A 17,737-nucleotide genomic window follows, 5' to 3' on the forward strand; every position below is an offset into this window, starting at 1 on the left:
TAGTTCTCTTTTGAAGTAAGACAATGAAGTTGAGTTCGGCTTGAAAGCTAGAAGGCGACGGCCGCTAGACACAGATCTAGCAGCCACCGAAGGCGGTGGTCGCTAGTTTCCTTTGGAACTAAGACAATGAAGTCAAGTCGGTTTCAAAGAACCACTTATGACATTCAACTCGTCGCATTTGATCAGAAATCTCAAAAAAAAAAAAAGGTTTTGATCAATCAAAGGGTTACTCGAGTTGGAACCTTTTGGATTGAGTCAGTGGCTCGATGATTGAACCCTCTCTATTTGCATCTATGACAATTATATAAACGTAGAAGAAAGACAAGCTCAAGAATAATTATTCTAAAATGCCGATACAACGGTTTTAACCAATCCTTTATATTTTTTATTTTTTTCACAACTGATTTAAAGGCTAGTTGAGATTATCAAATCAACATTGTATGATAAAAATGTAATTTTTAACAATATTAAGTCCAAACCTTATGCAAAAATTTAAGGGAAATCATTTTTATTATTTTCTTTGCAGAAAAATGATTTCGACAGGCAATCCATAAACCCAAACCTTCTCCAAAATTTAGGGTAATTCATTTCTATTTAGTTTTGTCTTTCTATCTTTGTGCAGAATAATTTGAGTAATCAAAGTCCAATACGGTAGTAACCAGAGCTAAGGAATTCAGATTAATTTGCATTTAGGCGGTCAAAATTCAATTAATTCAATGAGGCGAATGATAGGGCTAAAGTTAAAGACAGTGCAGATTGAATAAAGTTCAAAAACAAAATAAAATTTAAAAGTTTATTTGTCTCACAAAGTTTACAATTAGGAAAAATAACAACGCCTCAAAACAAGATACAATTTCTTACTCAAAAAAAGAAAAAGAAAAAAAAGATTCAATTTCTCCAAGATGAACTTATTGTTGTCATACTTAAAAAGAGAAGGAAAGAAAGATGGAGGTATCCAATAACATAACATGAATTAATAGGAATTTGGAATTAAAAAAAGTATTGAGAACCAAGTCAAAATTGCTCTGAAATTAAATATTGAATGTGATTCTGGGTCTTGAATTATAGATACTTAGCCAACCAAGGGATCTCCTTGCAGTCTTTGAGTGCAAATGACACATCATCACTGCCACATAGCAGAATGCAATTAGTCAAAATTACAATGCTTTCAAAGTTTTCTGATGCTATCTTGTATGCCTGAATGATCGATTTTAAAATGTTTGTTTCTTTTTTCTACTGCAAATGCATAAAGAATATCACAATTAACCAATAAATGTTTGTTTCTTCTCAAAAAGTTTCCTCAATATGGTGGCCATGGCAATCCTAGAGTAAAAACAATGAGTCTAAGAGGATAACCAATTCTAAGGATTGGGCAGAATTCCACAGGACTAGCTTAAATGTCAAACAAGAACCCTCAATCTTGTGCTAGTAATTTTCTATTAGAGACGTAGCATTTGAAGGACCAATAAAGGATAAAATTAGTGAATGAAATTGGAACTACATTTGGTATTGACAGTCTTCTATACTAGTGGCCCTTGCGCCGGCAAATGTACATAGAAAACCAAGAAAGTTATGCTTAGTGGCAGAGTTCGGTTGCAAGACACTTCCTTTCATGCTTGTATAATTGCAGTAATTGAAATTTACATGGCAAGGTCAACTGGATCCAATCTGTTTTAGCTGAGGGCTTGATAGACAACTAACCTTGGAAAATTGAGCTGCAACTTTTGCAACCTGTGTTTAGCGCCTGATTCACATAGAAGTATTCTGCATTCACCAAGCTTACAGCTGCCAGAAAAAAATTAAATAAAGGAATTTCATTTTTTCACCTAAACATGGAATTCATTAACATCAACTCTACTAAATGAATTCCATATCAGTTTATATTATTTAAGGGGGACAGCTTGAAGAAATTGAAAAAGAATTATCTCAATTTGTTATTACAAGCAAAATACAGTTACAGATAGGATTATTCTTAAATAGGTTAGAAGTTGTGTTAGAGTAGGATTTTATTTAATAAGGATTAATGGCTATTTTAAGGATAGTTTTATCAATTAGAATTCAGATTAGTTTTATTATCATTATTTTAAAATTGGGTTTATCATTAGTGAGTATTATTTATCTTATCTGTTTGTAAGTCTATTTAAGGACTGCTTAATGTTGATGAAGGAATCATTCAGAAAATTATTTTTCGAACATATGTTTGAAGGAGGCCCAGGTTCCCTCTAAAAACCTATTTTAATTTATTCCACTACAGACTTGATATCTAGGTTCATAACAAATGATGTATTATAAAGATGGAAGTCATTTACATCCACAAGCACATAAACAAATTAATAATAAAACCTATATAAGAAAGGGTCATCCCTAAATGGTCAGAAAATATAATGAAATGCAGAGAGGAAAAAGGGATTATGCTTTTAAAAAGCTAATATCAAATATGTAAGTAAGAGGACAGAAAGCATAATACAATTGTTTTGAAATGGGAGAGAGAGTTTTTCATCATCGTTTCCATATGCCCTTTGAAGTATATGTAAAGGTTATGACTGTGAGACCATGTTTTCTTCTAATTTCTATAGAAAGAAAACAATAGTATGACATGACTTACCCAACTTTCAAGAGTGTGTCATATCCAGGAAATGCTTCTCCATTGCTTGTACAGAGACATGATACAGTCATTGCCAACTGCAGTACAAATAAAAATTCAATAAAATACACATACACGTATTCTTAACCTTAAATTTCTTACACTCTTAAAAAGTTTCCACAGTTCCAGCTGGCTGAAGGCATCAGAGGGTAATGGTGAACTAAAAGTCATGCTTATTCAGTTTCTACTTGTACTATCCAGTGACTACAGTCGAGCTTTTCACTTAATATTTTCATGTTTGCAGAGCACTCTAGTTGATCTATTATGCAAAGAAGAAGCAAAATTCAGGATACAGAAAGCTCCAAGTATTCACCAATAGATTCCTGCCCAAACTTTGTGTAAAAGGCTGGGTTCAGTCCTTGGAAGTTGGATATTCCATCAAGGAATCTCTCAGATTCTTTGAGGGTGCCAGCTATTTAACTGACCCAAAAAGAAATAAAGAAACAAAAAATTTGCTCCAAGGTTTCCACCAGTTGGAATGTTTGATGAGTTTAAAAGGTTTCTGCTTTGAAATATTTGTGAAATGTCAGAAAATGAAAAGAAATCCAAATATAACCAAAACAGAAAGCAAGAACAAAAAATTTACGAGAGAAGTTTGAGAAGTAGACCTTTTCAAAGGTGGTTTCACCCATTCCTGTTTTATAAAGCTCATGCACCATAGCTGTCAAGAAGATTTTGCTCAGTTTGGAATAACTTTTCATTATCTGCAAAAGGAAAAAACAAAAATTGTTATTAAGGCATATCCCAAGAAGATCACAACATTGTTGTCACTCTGCAAGTGTAATATAAATGAAAAATCATTATTGTCACCCCTTTGAAATGACTATTTCCTAAGCTAGCAAATGAATCCTATTTGTCGACCGATGCGGCAGAAAAAGCATTCAATCAGTCAATGGTTACTCAATGATTTGTGCCCTGTGATAGTTTTGGTCCTATAACAGTAGCTTTTCTTCTGTGAGTTACAGTTCTTAACAAGTCTGGCACTTATATAGGCTCTGAAACACTTGAATCATCAACGTGTTCACAACAAATCAACTCTCCAAGTCTTCTGATATCTCACAAGAAAACAGCTTCTTCTCCCCTCAGCATGCTACCTTTAAGAAAGGCCGTCCATCCACATCTAATTTGTCTCATAGCATATTACATATAGATCACAACATTACATGCCTCATTTGACCATTTTGGAATCTTCTTCCAAAATGTCATTTACCACTCGAACAAATGGAGGATAGGTGTGGCCAAGAAATAGATCCCAATTCATTATTGACTACATATACACTAAATATTAAACTGACCTGTATATGAGGTGCCTGAAACATTTCCTGGATTGCTGCTTCCACCTCGGCCATACTAACAAGTGATTTTCCTGTAAAATGGAGAGATATTATATTAAATTATTGAAAAGAACAAGCAAATCCTACTTCTCATGACGCAGTGTCTTACTTATTTTACATAGGAAGAAGGGTCAATTATGACGAATGGTTTAGCTAATTTCTCTAGTCCATCTCTCATTCTTTACCATTAGGACCTTGTCCTCGTATGATGTAAGAGCGCCAAATAACATCTCATATACCATCAATGTCATAAAAGAAAACTAAAATAAAGCTAACAATTTGGACCGAGCTAAAAACATGCAGTCACTGGAGTAGCTTAAAGTATTGGAAAGGTGTAAAATATGATCACAATTAAACACATTATCCCCCTCGGGGAAAGGGGACCACATGCAAACCTTTCTTCACACAGATGTACTAGTCTAATTGATCTTGAACATTGACAAGATCAAGAAAAAAAAGAAAAAAGACAACTGATTTACAAAATGAAATCAAATGGATGTACACATCAATCTGCCCAACGCTGGACACTACAGATGTGGTAAAACATTTTACACTTGTGCATGGGTGCAATGGACTCAAAACAAGATTTAACCTAAAACTTTCAAGGGATCGTCCACTGTAAGTGAACAAATTAATAAGTCCATATACCTGAAGGAACAGAATTGGTAGTGGACTTCAGATTCTTAATATTGTAATCTTTTATTTCTGCTGCCCGCCTGCATATCTCCAGAGCACGGCGTGCATCTCCTGATATTGCTGCGACCTGAATATTAGTACAGAATGTTAAGATTGAATTTAAAAATGAACAAACAATATCATAGAGTGAGTGTTTATCATCTGCAAACAATTTATTAGACAAGAAATTAATGAGGCAAAATCAAGTTTCATGATGAAACAAATAGCAAAACACTGACCTTTCTTGATGCAAATTCTATAGCTTGTTTTTCAAATGCATCAATGCCTCTAAGACGACTTAAAATGATTTCTTGAAGCTGCTGATAGTTATAAGGGCCAAAGCAAAGCCTTTGGATACCCATACGACTTGAAATACGAGGTAGCAACTTTTCTGGAAGATCCATGGTATTTGCTATCCCTGAATTTATATTCATTAAAAAGAAATAAGATTGCAGCCATCAACATCATCATTGTCATCCCCATCAATATCTTGATTTTCTGTTTTTGTTATTTAGATTTGCTGGGAAGAAGCCTAATCAACATAAGACATACCTATCACAATTAATTTGGAATGTGGCTTAGTAGGCCAATCAAGAATGTTATATAGAACCTGTGAGAAAAAGGGATATGGATAAGTGACTTTCAATCTTTTACAAATGTCTTAAAAACATGACCTTAAAATTATTATTAAAAAAATTTGACATCACAACATGAACCAGTTACCGACTGATTTCTTGTTACAAGAAGATCCAGTTCGTCGATGAGCAGGATACAAGGTCGGTCATCCTCTTTTCCGGTTTTCTTTCCATCCGAAAAACGCTCATTCAGCAAGTGGAGAGCCTTTTTCCAACTGACTCTGTGCCCAGTTAATGCTTCGTATATAACCTGAAAGAACATAGGATTCACTATAGGACAACCGGAGAATACAACCCCAAAAAGAGAATAGGATCAATTTAATATGTTTACCCTGTATATACTCTCAGGGGATGCCAACTTTAGACCATTAATCTCCACAAAACAGTAGGGTCTTACACCTCCTGTATCAACTTCAGACTTCAGCTTCCTCATTACTGCTAGTACACTCATTGTCTGCAGATTCATAAACATAAGAAGATCAAATAAGTAAAATTTGTTATGCATGAAGAAAACTAGGGAATCTGAAGCATGACTCAAACAACAGAGTTATATTTTACACATTATAACAGATCCTACCTTGCCAGTTCCAGGAACACCATGAATGTATAGGCAACGTCCCAAACATTGATCATCACAGATGGCACCTTTGATAAATGCGGTAATCTCCTCCATTTCTCTGAAAAAAAAGTGTCCTTCATTGCAATGTAAGAACAAATGAACATAAGAAAACCTATAACATTTCAATTTGCACGTACTTATTCCTGCAAGGTGGAGATTTAGGTAATGATGCCAACAAAAGTGTCGCCTTTGCTCTTTCAAGTTCAGTCTGCTTGTGGCATCTTACATGCTCTGGGATTTTCTTGGTCCCTATCTTTTGAAGTCCGAAGAACTGTCCCTTCCTTGAGTTCTGTAGTAATTACACATAGATTACTTTAATTTGGCAATCACCAAACTTAAATCCACAAGTTTGAACTAAAGAATAGTGTCATACTGCAGCCAACTCCTGAGCTGGGGAAAGTTTGGTTAGTAATTTTTTTAAGTTCTCCTCTTCATGTCCAAAGTCTTCATCTCTATCAGAATCTGAATCCTTGCAGAGCGTCCAATCTTCATCATTGTCAACTTCTTCACCATCCTACCAAATAACAATAAGCCCATAAATCTTAAATGCTAATTCAATTTGGATATCATTGAAAGCCCCAAATGCTGCCTCTATCGTCTGGAATTCTTACCTCTTCACCATTATCAATATCAGCAAGACGCTTGAAACTGTGCCAATAAATGTCATATTCATATTCACATAAAAAAACATCATCCCCTTCATTAATGGCCTTGGCATATTCTTTAGGATTCATGACAGAGCAGTGTCTAAGAATAGAATCCATCTGCAGCAATGTGCATTAGCATTGTTACAAACTTAAGGATGATAACCAAGAAAGAATGGAAGCTGATGCCTGAACTATCATCAAAAGCTAGTTCTAGAAATTAGGAGGATTTTGCAGTTTCAGAATACTTCTGAACTTACAGAACCTAATAGACCATTTAACAAAATTGTTCAGTGGACTGTGTATATAAGCAGAAAGTTATGGGGAAATGGTAAAAAAACAATTAGCATGATGCCCTACTTTTATGTACTTATTGGGTTGAATTCAATTCACCTGCCAATGGAAACAGTCAAACAATTATTGATGAATGTTCTATCCCCATTTCGAAAAAATTAAGGTATTTCCGCGCATTATTATGAAAAACTTATATATCTAACTTCACCGAACTGGATAGTTAGGTATATGCTATGGAATGTTAAAATAGATCACTTGGGCTTGCTTTAGGAGATATGATGTCCCTGGTTGTCCATCATTACTGCGGAGGGTGACTTGGGACTTTCTCTTTGCTGAACCTTCAACAGCTGTCAGAAATGATACATCACTATATGTAAATCCATGCATTTTTTTAACATCCGCTCTCATCCAGAATGAGAGCTGAATCAGTCATTTTCTTCTCTATTTTTTTCTTTATGCTTATTTCCTATAGTAAAATTTGAGTATGTTGCTAGGGGTTCTCTCGCTCGTTTGCTAGCGGCTTTGAGATTTCCACTGATAAACACAAATAAACAAGTAAAGCACGTACTATTTTACTAGAATAGATACAGAATTGTAAGAATGTCAAAGACAAGAATTTTGAACAAAAAGATTCCCAAACAGAATACTGTAGGCAACTTTACGAATCCCAGCTGTAGTGGTATCTGTTCTATCAATAGCTATATAATCAAGAGAAAATATCGGCTACCACCTCAATGTCAGCAAAATCATTTGTGCGATAAAGCTCCCTCCTCAAATTATGTGGTTGTCTTCCAGCTGCAGTCTCTTCCGGGATTATATACCAACATACCCGACACCAAAAGCTACCATCCACTTCTTTCCACATACTGCACACCTCCAACCAACAAAGCACCAAATCTACACACATTACAAACTACAATAACATCACAAATTCACATAATTCAGCTAAAAACAACAAAAAGCTACTACCTTTCAATGCAGGCAGCCCACAAATCGCTCGAAAGCAGCTTCTCCCTCATCGTCCTCAACCGCTTCTTCCCCTCCGGTGGCACCGGGAGCTCAACCTCCTTGCCTGATCTGCGAGCCTCACAAAACCCGCATATCCAACCCCCTTCCGGAACCTCCTTCAACGGCGGCTTCAGGCACTTCAAATGAAACCCACCTAAACAATCATCACACTCAATCATCACAGCCCTCCCGACCTTAAAGCACACCCTGCAGTCCTCCATTTCCGGCTCCTCGCCATCTGAGCTTGCCTCCTCCCTCCTCTTCACATACACATCGTCCCCCACCTCAAACTCGCCCCCATCATACACCACTTTCTTGTAATACACCCGCTTCCGTGGCGGTGCCGAGCCCCTCTTCTTCTCCGACTTTGATGAAGCCATAGCTCTCGTGACCACCATCCCGCCTTCCCCTCTTTTCCTCTTCCTCCCCATCGATTCGGACGGGTCGGGAGATGCCGGCGAGAACGATACCTGAACTTCAACGACATCGTCTCCATTTTTCGACCCCGGTTTTTCACTCTTCTTCGCAGACTTCGGTGTTTTCACTGATTCAATGCAAGCTTCTTCGGCATTGTTGATCGACTTCCGGGGCGTCTTTCGAACGGATCTCTCCCTGATTTTGTTCGCTTTTCTTGGGGTTTTTGCAGCGTCCTCGATGGGGTTTTCGATTCCGTCGTCGTGTTTGTGGGGATTGGGGGTTGGATTGAAGTGTAGGGAGGTTCGGCGAGTGGATCTCCGAGGGGCTAGGGTTTGTGGGGTTGCAGGGGTGAGAGAAGGTGAGGGCTTGGGTTTGACTTGTTGTTGGTGTTTGGAGCTCCTTGGGGTCTGGTGGGCTTTCTGAGGGGTTTCCGCCATTGACGTACGGACAATGCAGTGATGGCGGTGCTAGGGTTTTGAGAGAGAGAGAAAGAGAAAGAGAGTGTTTTTCTAGAGAGAGATAATTGGCGGGAAACGTTCCCTCCATTTTCGAGACCTTTTGAACGTTGAATGAACCGCTGTGCGCATGTAGCTTTCACTGCCCAATTTATCTTTTCCTTCTTTTTTTTCTCATCTGCTTATGGAATTTTTGCATGCTTTCCTTTCAAATGACGACACCGAAGATTTTGGGTTTATAAAAACTTTTAAATTATAATTTAGCAAAAATGTCTGGACTCACCGTTTTGGTGTGCTAACGATGCCACGTCAGACACTAGATAACTTTCGGACAATGTCACGAGAGAGATAACATAATTTTAAGAAAATAATTTGTATATGAGACAATAATACATTCAAAAGCTTAAAAAAAACATGGGAAGACTTTATTTAAGAGTCGGAAAACACTAGCAAACCCAGCTCGCCATGGAACAAACCTAGAGAGAGAGAGAGAGATGGGAGTTTTGCTTGGTTTTGGAGATTAAGAGGATGATGACACCGAAGATTTTAAGTTTAAAAAACACTTATAAACTATAATTTAGCAAAAATGTTTGAACGACCGTTTTGGCATTCTAACGATGCCACGTCAGACACTAGAGAATATCTGGGCAATGCCACGAATGAGATAGCATAATTTTAGGAAAATTGTTTGTACATAAGACAAAAATACATCCAAAAGTTCAAAAAAGCATAGAAAGACTTTATTTAAGGGCTGGAAAACCCTAGCAAACCCCAGCTTGCCACCCAACAAACCTAGAGAGAGAGAGAGAGAGCTTAGGTTTTTTTTTTTATACAAATAAAAATAATTTTTTTTACAAAAAAAATAAATAAATAAATTTTGTATTAAAGTTTGAGACTTTATAGACTATCCTTTGTTTTGGCCATAAATAATTGCTTAACCCTTCTATGTTTGTCACAATAGAACACGTACCCTCAGGTTGTTTAACAAGAGGAAAGTGTGAAGAGAATGAATAAAGTTAGAATCTTTGAGACCTTTTGTTAAGTTGTGACATTTTGTTGTTTTAAAATATTAGGTTGTGTTAAGTAGGCACATTTGGAGTTTTAGACTACCTAAGGGTCGAGTAAGAATGGAAGATAAAAGCTTGTTGGGTGAAATAGTTAATTAATTAGGATTTTAAGTGTAATTAGGGTTTGTAATGTAGAACTTTGGCTAATACTAAAGTATAATGCAGACTAAAGAGCTAAAAACTTTGTGAGGAGCTTGTGATTGGAATTTAGCGCGAAAAATAAATAATCGCCGATAAATATGCTTAAATGCTAAACTTTTTCACCCATGAAAATGTTATATTAAAAACTATACACATATCTTGTATTTTATTCATTATATTAAAATTACATATGTGTAACACAATGGGCGGGAGGTAAGTGAAGTTTTCCATAAATCTCTTAGAGATTTCCTTTTACATATATATATAACATGCAAACAGCATTATATTTAGAAATGAAATAAAAACACAATTATTTTGAGAAACAATATTTCCTCTCTTTATACACACAAGACAGAAAAGAAACTTGAGAGAACATGCATGTACGTGAATGCATCTCTCCACATATTCCCCTTAGTTAATTACGTACTATTTGGGTGAATAAATATGTATCTCTCAATGAAAATCTGCTTGGTAGCTTCGTCTACACCTTTTCAAGCCCAGAATGACAAGAAGTAATCCAAGATAATCGTAATTGTAGGTACACTCAAGGAGTTGCAGCTTGTGAGTGTTCCATGGAGGAAATCTAAACCAAAATTCAGTCAGGAAACTTCTTCTTACAATGGCCTTCTCATGGCTGAACGTGTCAAACGAGAACTTCCCATGGTATCTGCCCACCCCACTTTCACCAACTCCTCCGAATGGGAGTGTATCAGCTGCATACTACGCACACATAGCCAATACAAGTCTTCAAATTAAACCACGTACCAGCAAGATCATCTATATAAAATGTATCATTTCGATCTCTAACTCTACGCTTTATTCCAACTATTTCAGTTAAATATTTTACGTACATGTTTGGTTTTACTAGGTTGTTGAGAATAAGTTTTAAAATATTAATTAAATTATTAAATTTATAATTTTTGTATAAGCTTAAACTTTTAGAATATTTAGCTAAGAGTTTAATCAGCCGTATTAATTTAGTCAAGACATAGACAGACATAGGCTTAATTAATAAAAGTAGTGAAACATATATACTTGAATAAGTGCATCGTTGAATGTCACGCTTCCAGATGATGTTTCGGATATCATCCTTCTCTCTAGAGATTTATTTTTGGTGAAGCAATATATAGCAAGTGCTTTAGGCCTTGAATTTATGAATTGTATACTGTCCTCAATCTTCTCCAGCTGCAAAACCAAGAAAATAGTATTTTATATTAAATAATAGAATTATATTGTGTTAACACACAGATAAAATCTGAGTACTCGAGCTGTCTCTCACCCAAATACTAGATCAATCTTCTCAATCTTTAAAACCAAGAAAATAGTATTCCAGTCAATTAAAAAATTATATTGTGCTAACGCACGGGTAAACCCCGAGCACTCAAGCTGTCCCTCATCCAAATACTAGATCAATTGTTGGGAAGCCTACCCTTTTTTATTAATTGAATCGCCCATTTCTTTTTCCTTTCGGATCAGAAGTGGGAAGGATCCACCCTTGTAACCTTTTTTCCTAATCAATTAGGAAAATAATAATAATGTATATTTGGATTTTCTTCAGATATCACCAGATTTTAGACAAAACTACCCATCAAAACCAATAAATAGAACTGTTTGTATATATACTTGCTTATGTATCTCTTACAGTAATTATTGGAAGCAATGGGCCAAAGATTTCTTCTGTCATGATTGCTGCATGAAGCGGGGGATCCACCAAGATTGTTGGCTCTATGAACCTGCATGCATGCATGGAGGTTTATAATCCCATTTTCAAATATGAACACTAAATGATTTCACATATAAGCCAAACTTCTCAAAAGAAAGAAAGCTTAAACAATATTAACCAGCATGGACAAAAAGAGAACAGATTATGTTGTTTACAAGTTATCTTCGTCAGATGAACCACCATAAACAATAGAAGCTTTGACATTCGGGTCGTTCAGAAGATCCTTCAATCTCATGAAATGGTGTTTGTTTACTATCCTTCCAATACTGCATGATTCTTTTGGGTTTTCTCCAAACATTTCCTTGATCGTGGCCTTCATGAACTCTACCTAAAGAAGAGCATCTCATTTCAACATATTGCTTCATTAGAAACTAATTAAGAAACTTTGAAGTACCAAATATGATATATATATATATATATTAAGAAACTTTCATACCAAAGGGGGTGTAGATTTCCTTTCTGCAAGCATATAATCTATAGCTATGCATGCTTGACCGGCACATGACCCACATTTCGCCATAAGAATTCGCTTTATAGCAACCTTGTGATTAGCACAAAATGACTCCAATAAGCAAATTGTCATAACATGAAATTTTTATATAATAAATTTTGGACACAAAATAGAGACGCAAAGGTGAGGGCAATTATGTGACAACAAACAAATCATATATGCTAATGTTAAACTTACCTTCATTTCCCAAGAACTAGAAAGGGAATCAACAATAGCAGGGCATTTTCCACCCAACTCCAGAGTAACAGGCGTCAGATGCTTCACAGCCGCAGACATAACAAGCCGTCCAATCCGTTCGCTTCCTAGTGTTAAAGAATATAAATTAAATGCCTAATTAAATTTATCATTTTTTATCGGCTTGAGCTTTTATTTCACGTGTTGGACCTTACCTAAGGGGGAGTTTGAACCCACAACTTCGAGCTTTTATGATAAAGTGGTGATTTAACACCTAACATTAGTTTTAACATTTAATTCTATTTTCCAAAACCCAAATGCAGGAAAGAAAGATTACAGGGCCGGCATGTCAAAAAAAAAAAAAAAAAAAATTACAGGGCCGGCTGGGGCCTTAGGTGAATAAGGCGGCCGCCTAAGGCCCCCAATTTAATAAGGCCTCCAAAAATAATATTAATAAATTTTTATTTTTATTTTTATTATGTCTTAATTACCATCAATATACATTTATAAGGCCCCAAAATATGGTAAAAATAAAATTAATAAAGGCATTAATATAATGTAGGGCCCAATTTAATATATAAGGCCCCCAATTACCAAATATCAATAAAGATTTATTTCTAAAAAATAAAATAAAATAAAATAAAATTGAAGGCCTTAATTAAAAAAAGAAGATGGAAAGTCTCCTTAAAAAAGAAAAAATAAAAAAAAAAAATAAATTAAATTAAATGATAAGAAGAAAGAAGATGGAAAGTCTCTTTCAAAAAATAAGACTTAATTAAGTCCAATTACTGCACGTCCAATGTTCCTTAAGTGATAAGTCCAACGTTCAAGACTTCAAGTCTTCAAGAATAAGGATCGGGCTTTCATGCGGTAAAAAAACACTACCAAACAAATAATATAAAATGAAATAAATAAATGCTAAAAAGTAAGAAGATGAAGAGTCTCTAATTAAGTTTCCATTTCAAGTCATTCTCTATATAAGTTTTCATTTTTTTTTTATCTCAATTTTCATTTTCAAGTCGATCTTATTTGAATTTGAATTTCTCTCTTCTTCTCCATTTTAATTATTTCCCTATAACTTATTATTCAAGTCCTTAAAATCATTCCATATCTGATTAGCGAAAAAAAAAAAAAGGGTTTAGTTACTAAAAACTCAATCAATCAACTGCATTAACTTTTTTATTTAATTTTAATAAATAATTTTATACTAATTTGCCTTTCTTTGTGCAGGTTAAAAGTGTTAGATAATTATATCATACAGATTAAAGAGAATTCAAGCTTTGATAAATCAGGTTTTATCGTTCTATTTTTTTAATTTATTTTTATTATAGTCATAATATATGTATTTTTTTTTTTGTTATAAATCGTGTTTATTTAATTTGTTAATACTTTTAGTTATAGGTGTCTACTAGAAAATATGCTTGTGGATATGAAAAACTAAAAAAATAAAAAAGTAGAAAAATTAATTGAATCTAAAAAAGGATCTATAATAAATTTGTTATTAGCACTAAACAAAATATAAATGATAATTTAGTTGAAAAACACATAAATGAACAAGAAATTCATGAAAAATAGTTAGAAGATAATGAAATAATTAATACAACAAAATATGACATTGAAAATAATGATATTGACGTTCAATTATGTAATACAACAATTCTTGAATATAAAAATTTAATATGTAATTTTGAATCCCAAAAAGCGAGAAGAATGAATTTTGAATAAAAATATAATTTTAAATTAAATAATATTTAATTTTAAATAAAAGGTCTCACTTAAACTTCTCTCCTAAGGCCCCCAAATATAAGATTACTTAGCTTCACACTGTTTTTACCTGTAAAGAAGATTTTGTCCCATTTCTGCTGTAGGAGCTGTTCACCAACAGCTGGTCCACCTTCGACAACCTTGACAGCATTATTGTCCATGTAAGTTGGGATATTATTTGCTAGAAGAGAAGCACAAGCAGGAGCCAACTCTGAGAGCTTCAAAACCACTGTGTTTCCAGCAGCTATTGCCCCTATCAGAGGTTCCAAGGACAGCCCTATATTTTGTATACAAAATGGCAATAATTTTATCACCCTCATTAATTATGTTACGTTGGAAAAAAAAAAAAAAAAAAAAAAAAGGGAACAAAACTATCTTAAGGTTCTGACTTGTTCTATAAAGTATTTTTCTCACCAAAGGGAAAATTCCAAGATGATATAATGAGGACAAGGCCAAGAGGCTCGGGAACAATTTCTGCAGTAGTGAGCAAAGCAATTCGTGGCAGTTTAGCCTATCAACAATACATTACCAAAACGTGGTGGTTAGTATATATATCTTTCTCTCCAATAGCTTCCTGAATAACATATGCTTAAGCTTTTAATATAAGTAGCTAGTGATTTAACATGCATGGTATTAGAGCTAAAAATCTTGATTTCTAACTTTATTTCCATCGATTCACCTTTCATTTCAAAAAAAAAATATTCTACATGTTAGACCTCGTTAATGAAGATGGAGTGTTAAAATCCTAATTAAATGAGTAAATTAACCATTTTCTAAACAAAGTCTCTCTCAAAGAGCTCCTGACAGGTGCATATCTGTGTCAAAAGGCCATTTTCTGGAATGAATTTTTTATTTGGTCACCCAGAAAGGGGATACGATAGTACATAGTCTCTGCATGGCTGAACTTTGTTTCTTGAATCTCAGCAAAATATTCTTTTGGGTTTCGTTGTAAGGGAATGACATCCAAATAATTGGTTCTTTTTCTGCTGTTCTTCATTTTCAAAGCCACAAAAAATGCATCCCTTAAATGCCATATAAAGCCTGATGGATGATCAGCTTACCTTTCTGCCCGACATCCATTCTTGTAAAGACTCCAGTGCTAAATTCAGAGACTTTATCAAGGTTCCTATCTGCAAATGAGGACAGTGTACATATAATAAGCCAAGTTTACTGCTGATTAAATCCTTGTAAAGATATTATTACAAACTTCTGATGATCCTCTGACCCTTTTTTGAAGTTTTAATTTTCAAACAAGAAAATGCAAAAAGACATTCATACCTCGTCTCTAAAAGACTCAATAGGATGTTTTCCCAGGTCTTGCTTAAGAGCCTTAAAGATATCTCGCTCTTTCTCCTTGAGGAGAGTAAGCAAGCCTTTGAGCTGTGACTTCCTCCAAGATGCTTCCATCGTCTTTCCATGCCTATAATACTCCCTCATATTCTCTAAATCTTGTTCCAAACCTTTCACAGTCTCCATGGTTTAGAGAGAAACAGAGTAACCTCTTTGCGGGCTTGTTGGGGTTCATAAAGGCTGCTCGTCATGCACACTGTGTACTACCAACATACAGTAATGAAGTGGGCTCAGAGGAGATTCAGCATCACCTTTTTCTAATTTATATGTACCTCTTCACATTTTTGGGTTTTGTACAAACTTCAAGAGAATTATATTAGATAATAATATATAACTTTCTTAGTTGGAAAATCATACAAATTCATTCTCTACCCATCTCATTTGTTGCTAAACCCAACAAATTCAATGGTATATTTAAAACGTGGCTTTCTAAAAGACTTGCCTTACGTTAGTTAAACTACAATTTATCTTAAAAGCTTGAATACATAAGAAATGATAGGCTTTATCTTTTCAATTAATATACTAATGATACTTTTCACGCGTGCCCTTAAACTATTTCTTAAAAAGTGACACTCATGTTGAATATTTAAGCAAAATGATAGGTGAATAATGAAGATAATGTTTGAATTCAAAACCTTTGCTTTAATATCAAGAAAAAGTTTGTAATGAAATGAATAATTCTTTTTGTATATTGACATACCTAATCGGGTAAAGATATATACATGCATACACATACAAGATAATAGAGATCCTATAAACCATGGGATTATAAGAGAAATGCTTTGTTTACATTTTTTGTCCATCTCCACACAGGGCCGGCTAGATATATTTGGAGGCCTTAGGCGAGAAGGTTAAGCTAGTCTTTTTATTTAAAATTAAATATTATTTATTTTAAAATTATATTTTTATTCAAAATTCATTCTTCTCGCTTTTTGGGATGCAAAATTACATATTAAATTTTTATATTCAAGAATTGTTGTATTACATAATTGAACGTCAATATCATTATTTTCAATGTCATCTTTTTATTGTATTATTTCATTGTCTTCTAACTCTTTTTCATGAATTTCTTGTTCATTTATGTGTTTTTCAACTAAATTATCATTTATATTTTGTTTAGTGCCAATAACAAATTTATTTAAAGATCCTTTTTTAGATTCAATTAATTTTTCTACTTTTGTATTTTTTTAGTTTTTCATATCCACAAGCATAATTTCTAGTAAACATCTATAACTAAAAGTATTTACAAATTAAATAAACAAGATTTATAACAAAAAAAAAATTACATATATTATGACTATAATAAAAATAAATTAAAAAGTTATTGTAAAATTATTTCTTAAAATTAAATAAAAAAGTTAATGCAATTGATTGATTGAGTTTTTAGTAACTAACATTTTTTTTCTTTTCTTTTTTCACTGATCAGATATAGAATGATTTTAAGGACTTGAATAGTAAGTTGTAGGAAAATAATAAAAATGGAGAAGAAAAGAGAAATTCAAATTCAAATAAGATCGACTTGAATAGGAAAATTGAGATTAAAAAAATAAAAAATAAAAACTTATATAGAGAATGATTTTTTTTTTTGGGGGGGGGGGGGGTAAATATAGAGAATGATTTGAAATGGAAACTTAATTAGAGACTTTTCATCTTCTTATTTTTAGCATTTATTTATTCCATTTTATATTATTTGATGTCTTTTTGAACGTTGGACTTATCACTTAAGGAACGTTGGACGTGGAATAATTGGACTTAATTCAGTCTTATTTTTTGAAAGAGACTTTCCATCTTCTTTCTTCTTAGCATTTAATTTATTTATTTATTTTTTTCGTTCTATATTTTTCATTGGCCGACATTCACTCCTTCCATTCTTGCATGACTCTACCAGTGCCAGCGTGCATGCCAAATTTGAACGTCGGGACAGCTGGCTTAATTCTTTTTCTTTTTTTTTTTTTTTTAAAGGAGACTTTCCATCTTGTTTTTTTAATTAAGGCATTTAATTTTTTATTTTTTTTAGAAATAATCTTTATTGATATTTCGTAATTGGGGCCTTATAAAATTGGCCAATTGGGTCTTACATTATATTAATGCCTTTATTAATTTTATTTTTACCATATTTTGGGGCCTATTAATGTATATTGATGATAATTAAGACATGTTTTTTTTAAATATATATATATATATATATATTATTAATTTTTTTTTAGAAGCCTTATTAAATTGGGAGTCTTAAGTGGCCGCCTAATTTGCTTAAGGCCCGGCTGGCTCTGTCTCCACACAAG

The 17,737-nt window shown here is 33.9% G+C and overlaps 2 protein-coding genes and 1 non-coding gene across 5 annotated transcripts; all 3 read right to left on the minus strand.

Moving 5' to 3' along the window:
* Positions 1–809: 809 nt before the first annotated feature.
* LOC133877144 (origin of replication complex subunit 1B-like) lies at positions 810–9,065 on the minus strand. The gene is made up of 16 exons (XM_062315391.1): positions 7,815–9,065; positions 7,576–7,711; positions 6,519–6,671; positions 6,281–6,421; positions 6,045–6,196; positions 5,866–5,965; positions 5,620–5,742; positions 5,377–5,538; positions 5,206–5,263; positions 4,893–5,071; positions 4,627–4,741; positions 3,940–4,010; positions 3,253–3,348; positions 2,606–2,682; positions 1,702–1,785; positions 810–1,126 (listed from the first exon to the last, which is right to left on the minus strand). Exons 1-16 carry the CDS (start codon positions 8,705–8,707, stop codon positions 1,063–1,065), a joined length of 2,604 nt encoding a protein of 867 aa, XP_062171375.1. The 5' UTR covers positions 8,708–9,065; the 3' UTR covers positions 810–1,062.
* On the minus strand, positions 6,534–6,611 carry LOC133878728 (small nucleolar RNA snoR28). The gene has a single exon (XR_009901972.1). It is a non-coding gene; the product is annotated as a small nucleolar RNA snoR28 (small nucleolar RNA).
* A 1,134-nt stretch (positions 9,066–10,199) lies between the features above and the next one.
* Positions 10,200–15,762, minus strand: LOC133878262 (aldehyde dehydrogenase family 3 member F1-like). Of its 3 annotated transcripts, XM_062316794.1 has the most exons (10): positions 15,384–15,756; positions 15,167–15,235; positions 14,520–14,616; positions 14,176–14,382; positions 12,345–12,469; positions 12,093–12,197; positions 11,812–11,984; positions 11,576–11,666; positions 10,969–11,118; positions 10,204–10,653 (listed from the first exon to the last, which is right to left on the minus strand). In XM_062316794.1, the coding sequence occupies exons 1-10, from the start codon at positions 15,579–15,581 to the stop codon at positions 10,387–10,389; spliced, it is 1,482 nt and encodes a 493-aa protein (XP_062172778.1). In that variant the 5' UTR covers positions 15,582–15,756; the 3' UTR covers positions 10,204–10,386. The 3 variants fall into 3 exon arrangements, with proteins under 3 accessions (XP_062172779.1, XP_062172780.1, XP_062172778.1); XM_062316795.1 differs by lacking the exon at positions 10,969–11,118 and having other exon boundaries at positions 10,200–10,653; positions 15,384–15,762; XM_062316796.1 differs by lacking the exon at positions 14,520–14,616 and having other exon boundaries at positions 10,201–10,653; positions 14,176–14,245; positions 15,384–15,760.
* Between the last annotated feature and the right edge of the window lie 1,975 nt (positions 15,763–17,737).

The sequence above is a fragment of the Alnus glutinosa genome, chromosome 9 (assembly GCF_958979055.1).
Source record: "Alnus glutinosa chromosome 9, dhAlnGlut1.1, whole genome shotgun sequence".
Lineage (NCBI taxonomy): Eukaryota > Viridiplantae > Streptophyta > Magnoliopsida > Fagales > Betulaceae > Alnus > Alnus glutinosa.

Excerpts from the sequence above, each read along its gene's own strand:
- LOC133878262 (XM_062316794.1), bottom strand. The coding sequence starts at position 15,581 with ATGGAGACTGTGAAAGGTTTGGAACAAGATTTAGAGAATATGAGGGAG. Across the intron at positions 14,617-15,166 it reads AATGGATGTCGGGCAGAAAG|GCTAAACTGCCACGAATTGC; the intron begins GTAAGCTGATCA and ends TATTGTTGATAG. Across the intron at positions 12,470-14,175 it reads GGACAAAATCTTCTTTACAG|GAAGCGAACGGATTGGACGG; the intron begins GTAAAAACAGTG and ends CTTTAACACTAG.
- LOC133877144 (XM_062315391.1), bottom strand. The coding sequence starts at position 8,707 with ATGGCGGAAACCCCTCAGAAAGCCCACCAGACCCCAAGGAGCTCCAAA. Across the intron at positions 5,966-6,044 it reads TCTCCACCTTGCAGGAATAA|AGAAATGGAGGAGATTACCG; the intron begins GTACGTGCAAAT and ends CTTTTTTTTCAG. Across the intron at positions 1,127-1,701 it reads TTGCAGCTCAATTTTCCAAG|TGATGATGTGTCATTTGCAC; the intron begins GTTAGTTGTCTA and ends GCTATGTGGCAG.